The 17,062-nt window shown below is 37.1% G+C and overlaps 1 protein-coding gene across 4 annotated transcripts in view; it reads left to right on the forward strand.

Annotated features, from left to right (window-relative positions):
• robo3 (roundabout, axon guidance receptor, homolog 3 (Drosophila)) overlaps positions 1-17,062 on the forward strand; it is a 144,478-nt gene that overhangs the window by 92,909 nt on the left and 34,507 nt on the right. For all 4 annotated transcript variants that reach the window (XM_089126035.1, XM_089126036.1, XM_089126037.1 and 1 more), the window contains exons 3-8: positions 1,041-1,198; positions 3,213-3,333; positions 3,429-3,567; positions 4,752-4,879; positions 5,699-5,710; positions 14,759-14,883. In XM_089126035.1, the coding sequence (XP_088982161.1) occupies positions 1,041-1,198; positions 3,213-3,333; positions 3,429-3,567; positions 4,752-4,879; positions 5,699-5,710; positions 14,759-14,883 (683 nt within the window). The remainder of the gene's footprint in view (positions 1-1,040; positions 1,199-3,212; positions 3,334-3,428; positions 3,568-4,751; positions 4,880-5,698; positions 5,711-14,758; positions 14,884-17,062) is intronic.

Genomic DNA, 17,062 nt, shown 5'->3' on the forward strand with positions numbered 1-17,062 from the left:
CCTTGGATAAATGGGCTGAGTTGTCGGGTAATGTGCTTGAGAGGTTTTTGTATACCCTTAAATGGAGATGGGCGTGTCTTATGATAATTACCATCTGCTGGCACATGCTTCCCTCATTTAGAATAATTCATCAACAAGGATTGAAATCAAATTTCACCTGTTGTGAAGCTAAATGAAATTTTACACAAGAACTGTTTCTCTGTGAATAAGCAGCAAGCAATTATTGTTGGATGAGAAAAGGAAAGGTGAAACTGCTGTTTTATCAAGATTAGAAAAATTTCTTCAGGCACTTTTTAGTGTCTGCTGCCTGTTTCAGTGTTCGAGTTCAGTCTGTTCCCTCTGGCGAAGCAAACTTTAAAATTCCCTCTATCACGCCTTGCTGACTAAAACAGGGTCCTATTTCAGTGGATTTATTTGCTGTCTGAGCTCTGGACATTGTGTTCTGAGTGAGAGAGCCATAGTTTGGTTCAATTTTGGATCTGATCCAGCGCAATATCGAAAGACTTCCACTTCATACACTCTATCTGAACTCGAACCTTTCGCTCTGGGGCGCATACACCAATTGCAATTGGAAACGTGCAGTTGATAGAGCACTGTCCAGATTAAAGTATTGGCAGTGCCGGCACTATGAAATCTGATAAATGGCAATAAAATGGAAATCCAGATTGAGAGAGGGGAACTGATATCATCAGCCCCAAAGGTGCAGGAAGGTCAATTGAAGGATATTTGTTCAGTTATATTTTTCGTTTTGTGCCTTTTTTTATCACTATCAGTAACAAAAAAAAATGGTGGTTTTGCCTGTTTCTAACTGATTTAATTATTCATAGTCATGTGTTAGAGGAAACAATGCATTATTTATTAGGCCGACATGGACGGTGAGCAAATTAAGACCAGAGGGAGAGGGGGAACATTGCAAACAAATTAAGCCAGAAAAAAACTAAAAAAGTGATTTCATAACAGTAAACTAATATCCGAAAATGCTGGTGCAATGGAGTTGTGGTCATTTACTGATTATTTTCATCTTCTCCCTGTTTCTTCAGTTCTCCGGGATGATTTCCGACAGACCCCCAGTGACGTGGTGGTGGCGGCAGGAGAGCCGGCAGTGATGGAGTGCATCCCTCCTCGAGGCCATCCAGAACCCACTATCTCCTGGAAGAGGAACAATGCGAAAGTGAACGACAAGGACGAGAGGATTACGGTGAATTTCACTTTCTTTCTTTCTTTCTTTGTTACAGCACAACTTACTTACTTTCAATATTGATACTTATAAGGAAATGTTTCTTGAGCATCAAATCAGCATATTAGAATGATTTCTGAAAGATCATGTGATTGTATAAAAAATATTTTCATGATTTGTAATCACAACATTTATTTATTTTTTTGTGTCAAATTAACTTGAATAATTTATGTAGTTCAGATTACATAAATCAATCTCCTTCATTGTATTAACTCAATTTTTCCATTTTAATGAACCTACAATTTTAAGGCAACCAGGTTTTTAATTTTTTAAGGTAAACCAACAATATTTTTTTTACAGTGTGGGTCCAGAAAATTAATTAAACTTTTTTTTTTTAAATGTATAAATTTGTATGAACAGAAAACATTTATTTTAAATTGTTTTAATATTTTACATTCCTGTTTTACTGTATTTTTGATCAAATAAAGGCAGCCTTGGTAAGCATTAGGGCTGCCTTCGACTAAAGTTTTTTCGATTTTTAGTAGTCGTTCAGTCAACTAATCACTTGTTTGTATTAATAATCTATGAATCATAATAATGAGCCTTTAATAGCCTATATGATACATTGCCTTATACTCAAACACATGCATAAAGCTTGCCGCAACGCACTGGCAAACTTAATGATTATGAATGGGAGACTGTCAAAACATTTTAATAATTTATTGATAGTTTTCTGTTTTCAGCTGCAGAGATGAAGTCGACTCATCATCTCCACACCTTTATACAGGTTTCATACGGATTACATGATCTGAGAATATTTATATTTTTATAACATTATTAGACATTTCAAGCTTTATATAGATATATTTCTCATGTCTGTGAGGCAAGTATACACTGAGTTTCTGTTCACTCAGACCAGGACTGCAGAAAACGCATCCTGATTGTTTTTATCATTTTACAAATGCATTTCCATTTTGTTGTTATTGTGAGTTTACAGAAATAAAAGTAGACCCTTTACTGTTTGCATTGCTCTTATCTGTATGACATTTGTATGTATTTTAAGTTAAATTATGCAAGAGTAAATAGCGCGCTCTCCACACAAACACTTGAATAAAGTTAACCTAGATAAATGTGTGCTATTAGGTGCATAGACTTGTGAAGTTGCTACTACTTACATTTTCCAAGTGATGAGCCATATTTGAGGTTGATGAATGCTAGGCGTGTGTTTGGATTTCCTTCCATTAACGATGCATGATTTTGATTTTTTTTTCTGCTACTACCCGACTAATAAAATTTTGGTCGACCAAACCTCTTCTAGTCGACTAACGGTAAGTTGACTGTTGGGGGACAGCCCTAGAGAGCATATGAGATTTCTTTCAAAACAATAAAAAATATTACCAACCTCAAATCAATTGTAATGGACATTTTTCCATATAATATAAACAATAGTTTTTATACATTAATTTTCTTATTAACTCTAGAATTAATTTCAATTTTATTGCACTTTATTTCAATTTCTTTCCATATTATATTGCCAAAGCATTCGAACGGATTGATTTTGAACAGCATTTGTGAACATTTCAGGATATTCACAGATGACATTGCTCTTAATAACTCACACAAACAGCCAACAAATAGAAATGTATATTTTTTCATCTCTCTCTCTCTCTCTCTCTCTCTCTCTCTCTCTCTCTCTCTGTTATCTCGACATTACAACACTGACCTTTTGTTTGTCTGTCTCTCTCTTACAGTCGTTCCTATGACTCTCCTATCAACCACTTTACTAAATGGGCTATTACAGCACTTTAACAAAATGTATCAGTTTGGCCGTCCTCTTTGTGTCAAGTGTTTTAAAAACAATCAAACTCGCTTTGCTGTAGTATTTTTGGTTTTTCAGTGACCTGAAACCATGTTCATAAAACAGAACAGCATGTTTGGCTTCCAATGGGGACCAACTCTGTTTTTAGTGTCTTTTTCCCTTAGATGTTTTATAAATGCATACACCTGACAGATCTTAGTGTGCTTTTCCTTACAGATCCGTGGAGGGAAGCTGATGATATCCAACACACGGAAGAGTGATGCAGGAATGTATGTGTGTGTCGGCACTAATATGGTTGGAGAGAAAGACAGCGACCCCGCTGAGCTTGTAGTGTTTGGTAGGTTTGCAGTTCTAATTTTTTTTTTCTCTATCTTTCATTTACTCTCTCTCTCTGTCTTTTACTGATTTATTTGGTATCTCTTTCTCCTGTAGAGCGGCCCATGTTTGTACGCAGACCTGTAAATCAAGTGGTCCTTGCTGATGACACCGTAGATTTCCAGTGTGAGGTTCAGGGAGACCCCACTCCCACCATACGCTGGAAGAAAGAGGAAGGAGAACTGCCTCGGGGAAGGTGAGACTTAAATGCATGCATTAGCAAAGTGATAAAAGACGATAATGATTAATGGATCAATTTTTTTTATGAATTAATAATTATTTTATATTATAATATAATTTAATGAATAATAATAATAATAAACAGACATTTTTAACAACAATAGTACATATTTAATAAAAGAAATCATTTGATTTATTAAAAATACATGTAATACATGCATGCATACATACATAATGTATATATATATATATATCTATGAAGAGTTCAGATGCAAAAGCCTCTAAGTGCCATTTGAAATTTTCTTCTAGAATGATCATTTTTATCAAGCTTGTATATTTAAGTTCAGTGATTTCACTTAAATGGCAATGATAATTACCTATTAATTGTTATTTAAGTGAAATTACTGAACTTAAATATACAAGTTTGATAAAAATCATAATTAAAGAAGAAAATTTCAAATAGCATTTAGAGGCTTTTGCATCTGAACTCTTCATATATATATATATATATATATATATATATATATATATATGATTAATATTATACTTATATATTCAATAACTTTTATGTATTATTATTATTAGTGGTAGTGATCGTAGTAAATTTGTATTATTATAAAAAATGTATTAAATTATCATTAAATGTATTTTTAGTAGGTCTGTGCACCGATTAATCATATCCAAAATAAAAGTCTGTGTTTACATTTTATATATATATATATATATATATATATATATATATAGATGTGTGTACTTTATATACTGCATACTTACAGTATACATAATTTATATTATGTATAAATATTTATATATAAATAACACATTTTTCTTAAATATATGCATGCATGTGTTTGTATTTATATATCCAAATTATACACCGTACACACACATATCTTATGTAAACACAAACTTTTATTGTGGATGCGATTACTTGCGATTAACTGTCGCACAGCCCATATTTTTATATTGTTTCACACTTTATAATTATTCTGGCAAATTCCTCAATTTAAAAATATATTCAAAACTCTTTGAAAACTGTTAGCAGCAGATGTTAATCACACTGAAGCGTAACAAGTGTTAAAATCCACTGTAGCGAAACTTTGCTGATACAGCTGGCAGAGAACAGTGGGTCTCAGTTTATAGACAAAAATTAGAGAGTAACTCTGTCGTGTGTGTGTGTGTGTGTGTGTTTCCGGGCAGGTTTGAGATTCGCGTAGACAACAGCCTGCGTCTTACTCAGGTGAAGGCTGAAGATGAAGGCTCGTACACCTGTTTATCTGAGAACAGCGTGGGCAAAGCCGAAGCATCCGGATCACTTCAGGTCCACGGTGAGTTACGGCAACTCTGCAGATGCACAAATGCTGCTTAGCTCAGTAACTCTCTCTCTCAAACACGTCCACACAGCAGCACATCTGACGGATTTGACAATAATTCTATTATGTTCTTCCCTCTGACTTTAGCATCTTTCTTTCACACACTCAACCAAGTCTGAATTTTATTAACCGGAGCCCGCACACTCACACACACGTGCTGGCCTTGCATTTTGCTGATTACAGGAGTGAAGTATGGCAACAGCCATTTATTTAAAGCTGCCAGATGCAATTAACATAATTCCATCTGGTTAGAGGCACATCTTGCTTCATAAAACATGACTGTGGGCTTGGGAACATGCACGCATTAAGAATATTCAACACACTTAATAGATGTTTATAGCAGCACACTTGCTGTGAATGATTTCACCTGACAGCTGATGGAAGATGAAGCTTAAATATTATTAGTACAGCTTTATATTTATTAATATATAGAAATATTTTCAAGTATCAAAAGTGTTTTATAAACCAGGTTATGAGTGTTGTCATGGGAACTAATATTTTTGTGAGTCTAAAGGTGCCAACAGCACAGAGTCATCTTGTAATTATGGTAATTCCAACATGACATGAACGAAACATTAATTTAGAGTTTCTCTCATCACTTTCTCCTCATCACCTCTTCTTTCTGTTACTGCCGCCCATTGTTGTTTCATGCAACTCATTAATCACTCACTTTTCGCTCATGTTCTAAATATAAAATAAAATTCTAACTTTACAATCCACTCATCTCATTTTTATCCATTTTTTTGTCTCTCTCCATCCTCACATCCATTATAGTGGGCCCATCTTGTAAGTACCATTCCATTTCATTTCTCTGCATGCGTGTGGGTGTGATTGGTCATGTCAGGGTTAAGACTTACTTGCTTCTTCCTTGTTGTCATTTCTCTTCAGTTTCCTCCTCAAGGGATAGTTCACAAATATGAAAATTCTGTCATTTTTGTCACCCTCATGTAATTTAAAACCTATATGGCGTTCCTTCTTCTCCGGAACTGTATTTCAATAGACTGTATGTTTCAACTGTTTTTGCCACTAAAAGTCAATGGGGTCCAAAATTACTCTGAAGCCATTTTTTGGACACAAAAACACTAAGACATTTATTTTTAAATATCTTCTTGTGTGTTTGACAGAACAAAGGAAGTCAAAGTGGTTTGGAATTATTTTTGGATGAACTATCCCTCTACTATTCTAGTCTAGCTCATTATTTCTGATATGCAGAGCAGTCACACTGGGTTTTACTGTTAAAACCGATATCAAAAATGCAGGTATTCAGAGGCTTTTTGAAGTGTTGGATGCTCTGGATGTGCTTTACCGAGGAGAATTAGAAAGGGTCATTATCTAGCCCAGCACACGAACACATTACAGAGACACTGAAAGAGAGGACCTTTGCTCTGGTGCTTGCCCATTACTGCTGCAATGCCCATAGTAAATAAGTGGATGTGAGTTGTAGAAGATCTGTGTGATTTGGCACTGATTTTTTCAGTTTTGTGCAGTTTGGCCCAGTCAGTCAGCTAGAACAACTCCATATTGTCAGCAAGAAACCACTTGGTTTTGGCTTTGAAACCCTGCAGAGTCACCAAGCCTACAATCGTTTTACCCTTAAAAGTGTTCATAAATAGCATAAAATAAATACTTGCACTTTTGATTTTTTTTTTTTTAACTGGAATTTTATACCACTTGCTTTGTTTTTCTTTCAAGAACTGTATTTAACTTAAGGCACAATAGGAGTACATGTGACCAAGTCATTTTCCAGATACGTTATTTCTGAAAGGAAAACAACTGGAAGGACTATATCTGATGCTGACGGAGCACTTCAGTGATTGCCAGACAGACAGAATAAAAGAAAGAACATGTTTTTCAGAGGGAAGCAAGGGCGTTTTGCTCCATTTTAAGGGGGTAAAAAGAAACCGTTCCCAGCAGGGTGGTAGTTTTCATTCAACCCAACATGGGTCTTTGGTGCTTTTATTTTCTCCTTTGTTAAATGTGTCTTGGATGAGATGCATTTAATTGAAAGTTTGGGAAATTGAAGGTTTGGGAGTACTTTCAGAGCGACCTGTTTTTGTTGTAATTTTTAGCCTAACAAATCTTCTGTTCCAAGATCTATTGAGCTGCTCACCTAGGCAATATTTTTAGGTCATTTTAAGTCAATGTTACAAACAGAATTGCAAACAGAAGATTTTATCACTCAGATGTTTGTCATCAGGAGAAATATCAGTTACTTTCATCTCTAGGAATTTTGGGGAAGAATTTGATAAATTTAAATGACAATCTTTTTTTTTGTATTTTTGTCCAATTCTGATATGCTGAAGATTTATGCTCAAATCTCAATTTGTTGAGATACAAGTTAAATATTAAAGTGTTTTGTTCACAATCTAAGCAGTATCTCACATATCCTTCATGTACACTATACTATTTATGTTTTAGGTCATGCTACTGTTAGACTATTGCAATCATCTTGTTTTTTCACAGTCTTAAAAAGTAGATTTTGGGATTTGCAACAGGGCTATAAAATTAACTTGGTTTTAGACTTCTAAGCTAGATAAGTATGTCAAAACGCTCTGTATTCAGTGGAAAAGCCAGACGTTTAATACACACTGGGTTAGATTAGTCAGACTTTGTGCAAAAGAGAAACAGGAATAGATTCTGTCTTCTTTCTGCTAAAGATGACGGATTGACTTCATAATTTGCATGTTTTCAACACCATGAAATGATCCATGGCATTTTTCACAACTGCCCTCTTCATTAGCATGTCTAAGAGCTGAGACAATAAAAATGAAATAAATCCATGTAGCAGCGATTTACACCAGATAAATCCTGATGCACTTGGACGCCTCTCTAACGGTGCTCATTTTAAGCTGTCCTAAAAAAAAGTGTTTCCCATTTCAAACTCTGACAGGACTGATCTTAGCCCATGCATATTACTTTATCCTCAAGGGGGGGGGGGGGGGGTATTGAAAAAAGCACTAGCTCTCTTAGAAACCACATTTATGCAGATTACTCTCACATTTAGATTTTGCAGTAAATATACTGCTTCTGAATTTGGCAGGTATTGCTGGACTGAAAAGGCTGCTCAGCTAGGCATTGTAAACATATGCCCTGTATTGGTGTAGATAACCTGCAATGCTGGAAAGCATTTAATCGGTTACACTCTAAAGACTGTATTAATTGCATGTAGGGGGTTTTAATTGCGGCGCTGAGCACTGAAGCATGAACCTTCCCCACTTTTTGTCTGCATAACTGTTCAACGCTGACAACTGCCTGTCATTTGGAGTCCCTCTGGGGATAGACACGGTGTTTGAAGACATGTTTTGTTGGCGGTGCATGTGCATACGAGTTTGTGGCTGTGTATTCACTAACCACTCACTCTCCCTGAGGGAATATGAAGGTGTTGGATCCTTGCATGTGTTTTGGGCAGTCTTGGGAGGACACAAAGTTCCATTAATATTTTTTAGCTTTCAGCACTTTTGTTTAGTCTATTTGTGTGGGTGACACTTTTGACCTGTCACTAACCAGCCAGCCAGCCTGGCACCTTCACAGCTCTGTCTACTGCTATTCCATCAAATACACCATCTGTGATATTTCAAGGAAAATATCTCCAGAAAGACTTATAGATATCTTAACAGATGGCATTCTATCTATAACTTGGAATAGTAGTTGATGTTATGGCTGAGCAGTTATGTTTAACTTTAGAAGTGAAATTAATGTGTGTATCCTATACATTATTATTATCATTATTATTGTTAATAATACATTTAAGATTATATGATTATTTATTAAAATTTATGATATATTATTAATATTATTATTATAGTATTAGTATTAATATAAATATGTTTTTAATGTTATTATTTGTACCATTTATTATATATATATATATATATATAAACAGATAAATAAACAGATGGCATTCTTGGAATACTTATAGTTTATTTTATGGATGAGTGGTGTTTTTATTATTATTTTTTTTCATAGTAAATGTCAGAAATTAATGTGCATCCCTAACAATAATATTAACAACATAAACAAAAACAATAATATTATTAATAATAATAAAAATGTTTTATTAAAATGACATTAATATTAACGTTTTTGTGTTTATTTGTTTTTCTTTTTATTATAATAATTTATGTATCTTAATTTATTTGGCCCATATTTCAAAGACTTGGCATTCTCATCCATTTGATTTGTCTTTTAAAAGCATGGCATGGTTGTTAGCAACAGAGGTATTATGTATATTTTAAAACCTTTCTAAAAATCTTCTTCCTGTCATAACACATTTGCATGTTTGTGACACCTCCATTCTCTCCGTCCTCAAAACTCCATGCTGTTTCTGTAATGTTGTTTTAACTGGTAATTATTTATCACAGTCTATGGCACATTTTCGTGATAGCTTTCACTTCTTGCTGCTAAATTGTAAAGTTATATTTTTAGAGTGAAATCCCTTGAAGGCAGCATGTGTTTGTTACATCTCGCTTTTTTTAATTTAGTTTGTCTGACAACAATTCTGAGATTTTCCACTTCTATTCACATTCATATACATGTTTGTATATTTAGAGAGAAGGATCATAATTCATGATATTGCACACCATTAAGTCAATATTTCAGTCCTTGCATCAGCCCAGGTGAGAAATACAGTCAATCCTAGAAATGTGGAAATTGGTCTCATTGCCACTCTCCAGTTTGCTTTGAAGTCTCTCTAGACTAGTGTCCCAAATTATAGTGGCAAGGGATGTTGCAGATTTGACCTCCAGGGTCAGTGATACGGCTTCTGCTTGACCTCTGGACAGCAACCTCGTGACCCCTTTGGCCAGGCTCCCTAGTGGGCCTTGTTCTGTTTCAGCATGCATGTCGCCTCCAGGCTGTGACGCAGCCTACGCTCCACGACAGAGTCTACGAGAAAAGCCAGCAGGCAGGCAGGCAGGGAGCCAATCGGGAAATTGATCTAAGACAGCTGCATTGATTGCACCTTTTGGATTGCATTTGACTTTTGTAATGAAAGAGACAAAAAGAAATAGAAAAAGGAGCGACTAAGCAAGCGGTGGGGTGAAATAAGAGAGTGATTGAGGTAGATTGTGAGACAAATAGAGTGCAGTTTGTTAGTCGCATTAGTAGGGAAGGTGCAAACGCTATCAGCCCTTTGGCTTGATGAATTAGTGGGAAATTTGAGGTGAGCTAAAGGAGAAAGCCCTTCCTGAGTATAAATGCGTGTTGTCAGAGCCGACGCGTCACTGTAATCGTGTGTGAAACACAAGAAAAAAATTGCACAGGAGTGGGAAGGAGGATGAGAAATCAATTAGCGTGTGAAGGTTAAAGGTGACAGCGATGCACATTCACTGGCGCCTGATAAAGGGCAATAGCACGGAAATAATCAATACCCATCAGCCCCAGCCGAGCTCAAACACATGAAGGCCGATCATCAGTTTAGTTTATATTCCACCCTCGTTGCTAAAATTCCAAACCCTGTCTATCATGCAGCATCCTCTACTAATATGGGAGTTTGTTCTTGTTAATTTTGTGGTTTTTTTTTTTTTTTTCAATTTAGTCGTAGTCCTGTGTCAAGTGTACTTTTTAGTTTTTTTTATCATATTTAGTCAACCTTGTTTTTGTTGTAGTCAAGTTTTAGTCGACTAAATGTCTGGGCATTTTTAGCCCAATTCGGATGGACGCGTTTTCCAAACGATGTTTGAGTTTCAATTTTTATCTCTTGACGTCTGTGATTTCATGTACTGATTCAGACAGGACTCTGCATTTCTGCAGCACTCTGTGTTTATTACAGAGGTGGGGAGTTTGTGTTTTATAGATCTGGCTGTTACACAATGTCATGTGCTGGGTTTGCATGCATTACGTGACGTATTTGTCTTAAGTTATTATTTATTGATATAATTTTAATGTATTATAAAAACCCTATTTAAGTAACTTCACAAGTGGCTATTTATAATGAACCCTTATTGGACTCTCTCCTGTGTGGGAGACAGGCACACTAACATTGACGCTAAAGACTGTAGCCTCTAGCGCCTCTTGAGGCCAGGGGAGTGAGGTTTACACACACCGCTCTTACACCCCCCCCCCAAACCTCACTCCCATTCAAGTCAACTGCACCAAATGTAACCGGTCCTACTAGACCTGGTCCTAGTGGGATTTGAATCGGGGTCTCTGGTGTGGGAGGCATGCGTGCTAACAAGGACGCTAAAGAACGTAGCCGCTAGCACACCTCTTGAGGCCAGGGGAGTGAGGTTTACACACACCGCTCTTACACACACCCCCCAAACCTCACTCCCATTCAAGTCAACTGCACCAAATGTAACCGGTCCTACTAGACCTGGTCCTAGTGGGATTTGAATCGGGGTCTCTGGTGTGGGAGGCATGCGTGCTAACAAGGACGCTAAAGACCGTAGCCGCTAGCACACCTCTTGAGGCCAGGGGAGTGAGGTTTAAACACACCGCTCTTATTGGCCTACATCCCTTACACTCTTCCCCCAAACCTCACTCCCATTCAAGTCAACGGCACCAAATGTAACCAGTCCTACTAGACCTGGTCTTAGTGGGATTCGAATCTGGGTCTCTGGTGTGGGAAGTGGTCGCGCTAACAAGGACGCTAAAGCCTGCTTCCCTTTCACTGACACTGACATTGAAATGGGTAGTCTTCACAGTTTCTGCAATTTGGCTCTATTTACTAATTTTATTATTACATTTTTCGTCGGATACCATCCATATTGAACTGAAATGAAAGCATGCTGAAGATTGGTGCACAAACGGAAGCTCAGGTAGGTCAAAAAACAGGATAATACAACAATACAACAAATTCGGTCGGGATTAGATTTCTCAGAGGACTGCCTCAGTGGGCAATTTGCTCTGGAAAGGCACAGACATGGCAGATTCGGACGAGATTAAAATCTCAAAGTACATACGTCTGTGAAACATGATCTCCTCAAACTTCCCCCTGGAAATTTAGTTCTGTCCAAATAGGGCTACTTTTAATCAATGATAACTTGGTTAATGGTTAAACTAATAATCATCTTTATTTTGCTCAAAACTATAATATCAATGATTTTTGTCATTTGAGGTTTTTTTTTCAGGAGAATTAATACAAATCTAATTCACGAGAATTAGTACAAATCAAGAGAATGTCAACTCATATGCATGTTTTTTTTTTTTACCTCTATATGTTCTATATTATGAAAAGTAAAACAAGAACTTCTCTCAAAGTTAATTCCAACAATTACAAATTACATTAATGTAACAGCAAAAAAGACTGTATTGTCACACAGAGGTGGTTAAGTGCAATTATTCACTAACCACAATTGCAAACAATATAGTGAGATACATGTTTGGATTCATTAAATTTCATCACTGAGAAGCTTTGATTGCAGATCAAGTCTCAGCAAACAGTGCATGCGGTTCGTGAAGGAACACAGATTGGCTGAATTACATTTTTATTTGAACAGAGTATCTCAGCGGAGATCGCCAAACTCCAGCTTGCTTGTTTGTCAGTGTTTTCAGATCATTGGCCCTTCTTCCGCAGTGTTGAAAGAGCTTGTGCGCATGGTTGCCAGATTGTAAAGATTAAGTATTTAGTAAGAGTATTTAAACTCTTGACATCTGGTAACCGCAAACATGAAAGCTCACACTAGTCGCTTGTACTGCAGTCTGTAATGTCTTGTCTTTATCTACGTATCTATCCATCCATCTATCCAACTATCCATCTATTCATCATCCATCCATCTATTCATCCATCCATCCATCCATCCATCCATCCACCCATCCACCCATCCGCCTGCCTACCTGCCTGTTGTTCTATCATTGTGTCTGTAAATATGTCTGTTCATTGTTCTTCCATCCACTCATCCAGGGCTTGACATTAACACCCACCAAATGTGGTTGGATTTCAGCAGTGCCGTGTAACGCAGTCACTCCTACTTTCCACTTGTGTCGAGTGCCTCACTCACTCGTTTAATTTGTTCCGGATAAATATAGTTGCTGTTGCATGCCTTGAATTTTGGTTTGGAATTGTACATATTGTACATAATTTTACTAATTCCCGCAGATTTTGTGCTCAAATCTAAAGTGTGTGCACATGAAGCCACCTTTCAGTATTAAATTGAGTTCTTTTTTATTGCTTTTTGGGTTTAAACAGTCAAATACACTCGAAATAATGTTGAAGTCCCAGTTTTGCCTTAAACACAGTCACTTTTGGTTTAAGTGAATGTAAACAGTTGAGAAAGAAAACGCATCTTAGGTCTTAGTGAACGCAGCCTATTATACTTGCTGCCAAATTATGAGATAATATTAAAAATATCTATATGGCAATTTTTCCTCATGGCATTGGTTAAAAGTTTGTCCAGTGAAAATGCTGAGTGGCTAGTAACTCAGGAAAACTACTAGCCACAGTGACTGGTGAGCAAAAAAGTTAATGTCAAGCCCTGCAGCCATCCATCCATCCATCCATCCATCCATCCAAATTCAAAATACAACCTAATTCAAAAAAAAAAAAATGTTGTAGGTATATGTAAGATGTAAATATGTAATATGTAAAACTATATATTTTTGAGTACAACTAGTCTTTTTGTGTTCATCTGACCCTGTTCAGGCACATTACTTGAGGGCATTCACATGAGAAACATTCTTATGTACGAAAACAGCAATACAGATTACAGAATGAAACTATATACAAGGGTCTAGCGCAACGTTTTAAAAATTAACTTAAAAATGTTGTGTTTGGTCTGGGTAGAAAGTGTTCAAGGCCTTGTGATGTTGCTGTGTAGAAAGATGGCTGCAGGGCAGATAAGACCAGCAGATTAGCATCCATCACGAACAACCATTGATCAAACTCACACTAAGGGCAAGAACCAAGCAGCCGCGGCAGAAAGAAAGCCAACAAGATCTCATCAAAGAGATTTAGAGAGAGAAAGTGAACGAGATGGAAGAATGGATCCGCTGAGAGATAGATGAGGCGAACCCATTGGCCACCCAATGATGCTCTTGGGAGTTTGAGAGGTCCTCATTTATAGCCAGACCCTCATTAGTGGACAGAAAATGTACATTAGGCGAAAGAGCCAGATTACTTCTTTATAAATATATATTTGCTCTTTATACACCCGCACATTCCCCACAAGGTAAGGGCTCTTCAGCACTGCATCAGATGTGCTATCCTGTACTTTAAAGTACCTCTGCAGGCACAGAGGAGAAAAGACTTCCATAATAATTAGGCTCTTTATATCCATCTCTTTCTGTTCACATTTACAAAGACCAACCCTGAAACTTCTGCCTTCAGACATTTTATGCATTTGGTTATTACTCTATTTGAGTTTTACAATGGATGGGGGCGCTATATGCTATGGAGAGGCGCTATATAAATGTTTCCCCCTTCTTCTTCTTTTCAGAAACCCTTGTTTGTGTGCAAAATAAAAATGCCCTGTATTATGACTTAAGTGATGTGGATTAATTTCATGATTTTCAGAGCAAACCCCAAATTGTTGATGGGTAAAGGTGTCAGTGTTGGTTTTGTTATACATATATGCAGCTATATATTGTATGACTTGACTTTATAGCTCAGAGTGCTGTTTACATGGTAAAGATGTTCTTTTGCAACACTGGTACCAGAATGTGGCACTATGTACAATATCAGCTATGACAGCTTAACTGTGTACCACCAGCATGCTGTACTAACACCTCAGGAAACTCAAGAATAGACTAAACAAAACTGCCAGACTCTAGGATAGTCTCAACTTGGAGAAGTTACATAGACAGCAGAATGTTCTAGATTCTAGAAGCTCATATAGACTCTATAGGGTCTTGGTTTGCGTTGCTATACGGCTTCATAAGTTTCTTTTCTCCTTTCAGTTCCTCCTCAGATTGTGGTGCGTCCCCGGGATCAGATCTCTGCCCAAGGCCGTACTGTCACCTTTCTTTGTGGAACGAAGGGAAATCCCCCTCCTGCTGTGTTCTGGCAGAAGGAAGGCAGTCAGGTAAGAGAGAACTGTACACACAAGCACGCTGGGGGACTCTTACAGTCAGTGTCAAAACATATCAAGGGATCTGCTGAATATTTTCATAGTACTTCCTTAAAGGAAAGCCAAACTTTTAACTAGTGAACAGATTTTTGATGAAATATGAAGCATTGTTTTGGAAGGATTTTAAGACACAATCGAAACAAATCTGTCTAATGACTGATGGTCTGGGTCAACTGTGCTCATAAAAAACATTAAAGCTAATATAAGTCTTGCTGTTTATGCAATGGGCCAAAAAGAATTTGAACGGATAAGCCAATGTGATTAAATGATTTATGTATTGAGGAACTTTCTGGTTATCAAATTTGACCTTAAAGGGATACTCCACTTTTTTGGAAATGGGCTCATTTTACAAGTCCCCCAGAGTTAAACAGTTGAGTTTTACCGTTTTCAAATCCATTCAGCCGATTTTCTGATATTGAAAATGTCTGGTTACTGATATTCTGGTTACAGAAAATGTCTGGTTACTGATATTCTTCTAAATATCAGAAAATCGGCTGAATGGATTTGAAAACGGTAAAACACAACTGTTTAATTCTGGGGGAGTGGTAAAATGAGCTTATTTCCAAAAAAAGTGGAGTATCCCTTTAAGGAGAACTTATTTTATACACCCATTGAAAATCATCATGACACCAGTTCATTGCAAAAGTGCCTCATAAAAGTGATTGTTTTAATGCAACCACATTCATACACTGTGACCAGAGTGTCCAAATATTTTTTCAGGTCATCATCGTACACACTGTAGATCTGTGAGTGACACATCTAATATTGTGAGTAGGAAGGCAAGTCTAGTGCCCATATAGGCTTGGAATCTGATGGATTTATTTTTCATTATCCATCTGATCTCACCTGGAGGACGAGTAGAAGCACTTTTGCTATGAAAACTGTCTTTGACTCTTATGTGCATTGTCACTTATAGTCATATGTTTGACATGATCTCATATCTATATTTGATAGAAGCTGTCTGACCTGGACATTTTACATTCAGTTTTCATGATTTCTATGTGATTTAAAAGAATAGTTCACTTAAAAAATGAAAAGTCTGTCATTGTTTACTCACCCTCAAGTTGTTTACTCACCCTCAACACAAAAGAAGATATTTTGAAGAATGTTGACAACCAAACAGTTGATGTACCCCATTGACTTCCACAGTATTTTTCTTCCTACTATTGAATTCAATGGTTATCGACATTCTTCAAAATATCTTCCTTTGTGTTCAGCAGAAGAAAGAAATTCATACAGGTTTGAAACAACTTGAGAGTGAGTAAACGATGACATAATTACAATTTTTAAGTGAACTATTAATTTAATATGAATTAGTGTAATATTATAAAAAGCAAGAAGAACTGCATAGGGTTATTTTTTTTAAGTGTTTTCAGATTCAGAGACACAAAGAGAAAGAAATAGACAGCCTTGCAGCCATTTTGGATACTAGTGACAAGGCCATTCACCGGGTTAGAAGGACCTCTGGGATTTCTGCAGGAGCTTGTTCACATTTGTGTCTCCTCATTGGGGCAAGGGAGGATAGAACGTGTCCTTGGGCTCAGCTAGATTACATGCTCATGTCTCTATTAATATATCTCAGCAGAAGAAATGAAATTATAAGCCTCTAGTTGTTCTAAAGCACTTGGAGGAATGAAGATGGTTCCTACATCCCTCTCACCTTCCTTTCGTACATCCCTTCATCCTTGTTTTCTCCATCGAGCAGAGTGTGTCATAGGCCAGAGGTGATCATATACCCGCTGTACAGCGGGCCATGAACTCTTCTCCAGTTAATCTCTCATCTATTCTTTGTTTGTTTGTTTTTTTCGGTGTGTATGTGTGGCCGGACATTGAGGTTAGTAGATCTAGAACAGAACTGAGGATGAGGGTGAGTCCGGTCAGTGCCAGAGGGCTAGGGTGAAGGGGTCACCGGATTATCCCCAAAAATGAAACAGTGACACACACACGCTGCCAAGTGGGAACAATAGGGCAGCTGTCAGTGTTGAAGCCTCATGCAAGAGGAAGACTCCTTAAGATCCTTCGGCCTTGTCTTTTGTGTATCTGGCATCCCTCTCTAAAACACCAGCTGAGATAATGCAGCCATTGTTCGGCCCATGGGTGGATGTGAGGCTCAGCGGTCAACTAGATTTATGCC

Source organism: Pimephales promelas, chromosome 23, assembly GCF_988280905.1.
Source record: "Pimephales promelas chromosome 23, fPimPro1.hap1.1, whole genome shotgun sequence".
NCBI lineage: Eukaryota > Metazoa > Chordata > Actinopteri > Cypriniformes > Leuciscidae > Pimephales > Pimephales promelas.